We start from the raw sequence: 7,686 nt of genomic DNA, 5'->3' as shown, positions 1-7,686 counted from the left end.
TATGGAGCTGCTTTGTCCACAGGGGACCATCATGGTAGAACAGAAAAGGGTCTCCACCAAACTGGTCACACCGTGTCTGTATGGAGCTGGCTTTGTCCACAGGGGACCATCATGGTGGAACAGAAAAGGGTCTCCACCAAACTGGTCACACCATGTCATTATGGAGCTGCTTTGTCCACAGGGGACCATCATGGTGGAACAGAAAAGGGTCTCCACCAAACTGGTCACACCGTGTCTGTATGGAGCTGGCTTTGTCCACAGGGGACCATCATGGTGGAACAGAAAAGGGTCTCCACCAAACTGGTCACACCGTGTCTGTATGGAGCCGGCTTTGTATGTTGTGGCATTAGCAGGACCTTCACCGGAGACATCTGAACTCAATCATTTGGTGAGGGTGTTGACTTACGTTAGGCCCTGCACGTGTATCTATAATATATTAGAACTTTATCTTAATAGAACTGGAATTTCCAATGCAATGATCCCCATCTTTCTTTCACTGCTTCTAGCGGGTATTTAGAATGCTTTGAATGTCCAATCCTGTGATGTGGGGAGGCCCACTATAAACGTTGTAAGACCATATGGCTGGTTCCTCACCAGTGGTCATCCTCCCTCATACAGTATGTGGAGGTTTTACATCTTGTGAGAGAATCAGTTGCTGAGTCCATTCTCTTTTATGTCTCCCTACAGTGCGGTCCAGGAGGCTGCCTCATAGAACTGGCCCAGCAACTTTTCATTATAATGGTGGGCAAGCAGATTGTCAGCAACATCCAGGAGATTCTGATCCCGTAAGTCAGGCGAATAATGTACATTGATGTATGAGGGGGGGGATTTTCACTCAGCCTCATAATCTGGGCCGACCTGTGACAATGAGACTGTCACAGGTCGGCTCAGTAGATCGGGAAGTGAGCGAACACATACCGGCGTTTGCTCACATCTCGATCTATCCGTGCAGAGAGCCCTGACTGTCACTCACCACTCCCTGCACGGATTTCCCTCCCCTGTCTGATCCTCCAGCGCTGACTGGCGGAACGGACGGGGGAGGGGGCGGGTACAGCTGGCTCTGCCTCTAGATTGGCAGAGCCAGCTGTCACTCACGCAGCTGGGCGGATCCAGACGGGATCCGCTCTTGCTCCGGCGTCTCAGTATACCGCGAGCTGTAGCTCCCTATATACTGAGCTTAGTGTGACGGGAGGACGCTAGTTTGCGTCCTCCCGTTACCCTTAGGAGAACTATGGGGGAAAGCCCTGACCCCCATAGTTCTCCTTTAACAGTGATAATTAGGTCAGCCTCGGTGATTATAGAGATGAGAGGTGGAGCTACAAGTCTGTCAAAGACAAGAAATAACGTTGTATACGGTGTAGGTGAAGAAGTTATGACTGAGCCCGTGAAGCATGGCCCCTTCCTCCAGAACCAAGACACTTCAGCTAGAACCAATGGCACTAAAGCCAACATTTTTAAGTTCCTCTTGACTGTGAGACGGAAATAGTGAAATAGGTTCTTTGTATCTGCAAGCCTGAAGAGGAATCTTAGGTCGGCTCCTCAAACAAGAGATAATGTTCGGTACAATATAGAAGGAGATGCATGTTTGGGCCGCTGAAGGATGGTTCTTTCCTCTAGAACAGTGGGTCGCGACCCACAGTTGAGGGAGTCCCCATGTGCCTTGTGCTGCTCTAGGTAAGAGGCTCCTCGGCCTCCTCCTAGCACGGCAGTGTCAGTTCTCCTAGATGGTGCTGCAGCATCAGCGACCCGAGAGGATCAGAGAGAGGGGAGCAGGCAGGAGTGAGGGGGAGGTAAGTGCTTGGGCACCACAGAGCCCGCACTGGGCACCAAGAGCCCGCACTGGGCACCACAGAGCCCGCACTGGGCACCACTGAGCCCGCACTGGGCACCACAGAGCCCGCACTGGGCACCACAGAGCCCGCACTGGGCACCACAGAGCCCGCACTGGGCACCACAGAGAGTCCCACTAGCCACCCGAGAGCCCACACAGATACTAGTTTTGGTGCATCCCTAAATTTTACGGTTGGGGGTCACCACGTGTTACCAAGGGGTCCCAGCCCTAGAAAGGTTGAGAAGCACTGCTCTAGAATGAGTTTGCGGGGGTTTGAGTTATTTCATATGGGACATTGCGGGGTAAGGAACCAGTCAAAAGCTAGGAGACACGTCTGCCGTAGACAAGGGCACCAAAGCCAAGATTTCCAAATTCCCCTTGACCGGAAGACCAGAAATCATCGGTCAGAGGGGTTCTCTGTATCTGCACGCCTGAAAGGGGAATCCTATGTTGACTTCTCCAAAAATAAAGTCTTCAGGTCTTCGGAAGTGGACATTCATCAGAAGCCATCAAACAAAAAGTCATGATTTGGTGAGGAAAATGACAATCCCGATCCATGGTGTGAGATGGTGCCTGGCCTAGATTTGGACAATGGTCACCAGAGGAGGCAGTTGGCATTTCTTCTTCTACGTTGAGCCAACTTGTTGACTTCTTATTGATCCTTGTCGTCCGGCCCGACATCACCTGGAGAGATCTAAGGGGGATAACATGAAACATGCCCAGCCAATCACCTGCTGCTTTTGTCCGGCAGAAAGTTGAAGTCATGGCGGCAGAGGCGGCAGCTGGCCAAGGTTCGCGGGACGCAGATCTCCGAGGAACCCCAACTATGGGAGGAAGATTATGAACTCATTGAGTGTGAGGGGCTCTTCGAGGAATACCTGGAGATGGGTGAGTGACCTGCTGGGGGTCAATATGAGCTTTCCATACCTACGGAATCTAAATAATGAACCAAAAGAAATAGCCGCAGCCCAGATGTAAGGCAGGTGTCTAGTGGCTGCTCCAGCGATGGGGCTGCACAGAAAATGGTTTCTGATATTGGCATTTATGGACCCCACCATATTATCTTACGTTTGGGGGGGTTTGTGAACACCAGAGCTAATGATCCTTCCATGTGAGGGGATCAGAGTTCAATCATAAGAGTGACTGAGGATATTCCCACTGAGACCGGCCTTGTGATTGCATAGTCTGGGTGTATGTTGTGTTTGGGGTGCTTGCTGAGTAGAGGGAGCGATGATATACTGTACAGGTGGGAGGGGGTCGTGGTACACCGCCTATACCAGGGGTAGCCAAACTCCGGCCCTCCAGCTGTGGGTGCAACTACAAATCCCATGAGGCATTGCGAGATTCTCGCAGCCACAGACATGACTCCCGGGAGAGAGATGCATCATGGGATTTGTAGTTTCACCCCACAGCCGGAGGGCCGGAGTTTGGCTACCCCGTGGCCTCTACTATCCTGAACTCTCTCTTCTCTTAGTCATCCAGTTTGGCTTCATCACCATCTTCGTGGCTGCGTTCCCGCTGGCTCCGCTTTTCGCTCTGCTCAATAACTGGGTGGAGATTCGCCTGGACGCCCAGAAGTTTGTGCGCGAATATCGGCGGCCCGTGGCGGAGCGGGCTCAGCACATCGGCGTCTGGTTCCATATCCTGGAGGCTCTGGCCCAGCTCTCCGTCATTGTCAACGTGAGAGGGGCAAACCCTTCCTCGGAGCCGTATCCCTTTACCCCTCCCTACAACTGCCCCTCCCCCAGATCAGATGTATATAAAGGGACCCGGCTCATATACATTGTATTATATTCTAGTCCAGGCCATTCATTCATTGTATGTGCGAGAGGAATAGGGGGAGTCACAATGTCTCTGCTCGTTGCAGGCTTTCCTCATTGCCTTCACCTCCGACTTCCTTCCGCGGCTCCTCTACCAGTACGAATACGACGGCAACCTGGACGGCTACCTGAACTTCACCCTGTCCTACTCCCCGCATAGCTACGTGTCCGCCAATCACACCCTGTGCAGGTGAGCGGCCGCCATTCCTCGCATGCGGCGTCTGTTTGTGAATAGGGGAGTGTAGGACACACGGCCACAGGTGGGCAGTCTCCGGGGATGAGCGGCCCGAAGACAGCGGCCCATCCTGGACTGAACCATTCAGGATGAGTTTCCCGACTCCGGTCCTACCCCCGGCAGGTCCTCCTATGAGACTCCTCCCCCCCATAGTCACTATCCATCCCAAGGCATGGCTTATATCACCCGTGCAAGACTAAAAGGCCAACTCCAACCGAAGGGGATAGAACCTGGCAGAGATTGCCGGATTATTATATACACTGAGTGGCCGGATTATTATATACACTGAGTGGCCGGATTATTATATACACCGAGTGGCCGGATTATTATATTGTTTCAGGCTTGCTGTATGTAGGGTTTGGGGGAATCGGGGGACACCCCGGGGGTCAGTCTCACCCGGTCTCTGTGTACCCCGCAGGTACAAAGCCTTCCGGGACGAGGACGGCAGATACAGCCTCTTCTACTGGAAGCTTCTGGCCGTCCGGTTGGGATTCATCATTGCCTTTGAGGTGAGTCCATACGGATGCCGAAAACAGGTTTATGATCTGAGACCGGAGAGGGGAGGAGCAAAGCATGATGGGAGCAAAGGAACTGGAAGCTGAAGGAGCGGGACCACTTGGCGTTCTGGGTAATACAAAGTGGACGCTGAGTCCTCATCGTAACATTGTTGCAGTTTGATCAGAAAAGGCAAAACTAACCTTCTCGTCGTATCGGAGTGATGTCACAGATTGGAAATTCTTATTGCATAAAACACCACAAACTGTCCAATAATACAAAAAATAATACATTTGGGATGTGATATCTTCCCACAGGATTGTGTGATGTGTGTGGGCGCCCATTGCAGGCATTGAAGCACGAGGTGTGCACATGTATGACATGTCTGCGTCTTCCCCTCCCCCGCAGCACGCGGTGTTCTTCAGTCTGCGCTGTATTGATTGGATGGTCCCGGACATCCCCGGGTCGGTGGAGATCAAAGTGAAGCGGGAGCGGTACCTGGCCAAGCGGGCGCTGGCCGACAACCAGGAGGTGCTGCTGACGGTGAGTCCGGCCTCCAGCTCTCCAGGTCAGTCAGCGGGCACGACGTGCGTCGGTGTTGTGCGTTGCATGTCGCCGTGTTGTGGCAGTGCGGTGTCATGTGGTGTCGTGTCACTGTGCTGTGCTGGATGTTTCTACGGGGTCCGTACCGCGCCCTCACGGATCAGAATACGCGGCCCGCCGTCCCTTCCGCACCCGCCAGGTAACGCCACAAAGTACCACAAGCTTCTTCTCTCCACCTTTCCAGGAAATGGGGAAACAAAACGGGGGGGAAAAATGCAAATTGTATGAGTCGGGATGAGCAGAGCGACCTCTGAATTTTAGAATGCAGAGAATGTTCCAAACACTGACCCCAATACTAACTTGATACTAACCCTAATAGCCCCAACTTAGTGCCTAATACTAACCCTAACCCCAGTGGCGTCACAAGGGGGATGCGGCCCGCACCCGGGTGACACCATTGGAGGAGTGACACGAAAATGACTGACAGTCATTTTAGTGTCACCCCCTCTGAAAAGCCGGGCACTCGGTCATGGACTGAGAGCCCGTCAGTTGCTGGGGAGAGGAAAGAACCCGGCGGCATACCTTATCCCGCCGGGTGACTGTCCCCTCCTCTCTCTCTGCCGGCGTCCATCACCAAGATGGCCGCCGGCAGGTAACATTGTACGCCATGACGTCACTGTTGGGTGTCACCCCGCCTGGGGACGCCTCTGCCTAACCCTATCCCTAATAGTATACACTAACCCTAACTTTATCCCTAATACTGATAGTAACCTTAACAATAACCCTCTCCCCAAAACTAACACTAACCTGATCCCTAATACTAGCCCTAACCCTATCACAAATACGAACATGAACCCATAGGCTATAATTTGACCCTGACTCTACCCCTAATGCACTAACCCTAATAGCTGCCCCTGTTTCTCCTCATTCTGGGGTCTCTCAATGTTTGAAGTTTGTTGTTAATGATAATAACAGTAATTAAATGTAAACAAATAAAAAATTCACAGGAACCATGAAAAACTTTCCGCACCCCTAAACCACCCAGAACACCCCCCTTGTCCTGCTCCATGCATGTAAACACAATGTTCCATTTCCGGCACATTACGGGAATTGTACAAATTGCACTTTGTAAAATGTACCCGGATTTAGTTGCCGCCTGGCCTCCATTTTTTTCACATTCAGGACATTGTCTCCCTCCTCTGGCTGCAGAATTCCTTTAGCTCGGGCCGGCTCTTCTCACACTTTGTTGGCCAGTCAGAGGAATTCTTCGACACTTTCAGCACAAATAGATTACCATAAATTAGAAGAGGGGGAAGAGGCGGACAATGGAGGCTCTCAGGCCCGGCGGCCGGGGTGTTGGGGGGGGGGAGGGGATAATGACGTTCTCAGATTAATCCTTTTCTCACTGAAGACGCCAATCTGGGGCACTTTCCTGAAAAGCGAGGTGTCTGATATTGGCCGCCCCCGTTACCTGTTATCACCGCGGACAAAAGGACGGAATAAGGAAAGCTTTGTGCGGCGCGGACTTTTCTGACTCTTTTGTTTTCCAAACATTCCCAAATTCTAGAATGGCTTCACATTCCTGTTTTAATCCTCACCATATGAAGAGCTTCCTCGCCCTGGGGGGGGGGGGGGGGAGGGAGTCGAGTCTCCCGGTGGGGTCGCTACACACACGGGATGGAAAGGATTGTCCAATACGGAGGATTTGGACCAAATCGCACAACTTTGCTGTCATGTACAGGAAGGTCATGTGACCAAAACCATAAGAATGGCGGATTGGTCTAGCCTGGACCGCGTATGTGAGGTCAATGTGACCCAATGCGTCCTCCGCCATGTCACACACATGCAGGGAAGAAGGGGAGGAGATTGCTTATTTAGGGCTCATGTACATGGGTGATGGATCGATCCCCGGTATATAGATACATTGTATACACTGACATCAGACGGCGGAGTGATCCCCGGTATATAGATACATTGTATACACTGACATCAGACGGCGGAGTGATCTCCGGTATATAGATACATTGTATACACTGACATCAGACGGCGGAGTGATCCCCGGTATATAGATACATTGTATACACTGTGGCCATGCTGCAATCTCAGTATTGTCGCAGTAACACAAACCTGACTTTGTTCTCTTCCAGCAAGCAGCGTTTCAGCCTGCGGCCTGAGTGACTGACATTGCGGAGACGTACCCCGGCTGGCGTCCCGGCAACGGCTGGAATTGTGTCCATAGCGATAGAAGGCGGTCCTATGTATATAGATGGCGGATCTGATTGGACTCGCTGGTTGAGAGAACGCGGAGGAGGGGAACACAAATGTGGTGTCTTCCTTGTAGAGCATAAGGAGATGTCAGGTCTTCCAATGACGGACTGTTACACAGTGCACCAAAGACTTTGGAAACGTAGAATTTATTTTGGAACGTTAAAGATTTGATGTCATTTATAAGCTCCTTATTGTTATTTGAACGCAACACAGATGCACAATGGATGGAATCGGCTGATTGGTCGGCTCACCATTAGAGGGCGACGTCCAAGCTTAGTAGAAGCACAGACCTAAAGCACAAAGGCCGCAGAAGGATCCCTATTTATTCCCCTCCGGTCCCCATTCCTTCTCTTATATCTCTCTCCCCTTCTCTTATATCTTTCTCTCCTTCTCTTATATCTCTCTCTCCTTCTCTTATATCTCTCTCCCCTGCTCTTATATCTCTCTCCCCTTCTCTTATATCTCTCTCCCCTTCTCTTATATCTCTCTCCCCT

At 51.6% G+C, this 7,686-nt stretch overlaps 1 protein-coding gene across 1 annotated transcript in view; it reads left to right on the top strand.

Moving 5' to 3' along the window:
- ANO7L1 (anoctamin 7 like 1) overlaps window positions 1-7,151 on the top strand; it is a 21,055-nt gene extending 13,904 nt beyond the window's left edge. The window contains 7 exon segments of the mRNA XM_018574042.1: window positions 688-785; window positions 2,583-2,719; window positions 3,306-3,511; window positions 3,699-3,841; window positions 4,305-4,395; window positions 4,790-4,949; window positions 7,072-7,151. Of these exon segments, the coding sequence (XP_018429544.1) occupies window positions 688-785; window positions 2,583-2,719; window positions 3,306-3,511; window positions 3,699-3,841; window positions 4,305-4,395; window positions 4,790-4,949; window positions 7,072-7,106 (870 nt within the window). The 3' untranslated portion in view covers window positions 7,107-7,151.
- Window positions 7,152-7,686: the final 535 nt, after the last annotated feature.

This window comes from Nanorana parkeri, unplaced genomic scaffold, assembly GCF_000935625.1.
Source record: "Nanorana parkeri isolate BGI_ZX_2015 unplaced genomic scaffold, ASM93562v1 scaffold2694, whole genome shotgun sequence".
NCBI lineage: Eukaryota > Metazoa > Chordata > Amphibia > Anura > Dicroglossidae > Nanorana > Nanorana parkeri.
This window is presented reverse-complemented; position numbering and strand designations above follow the sequence as displayed.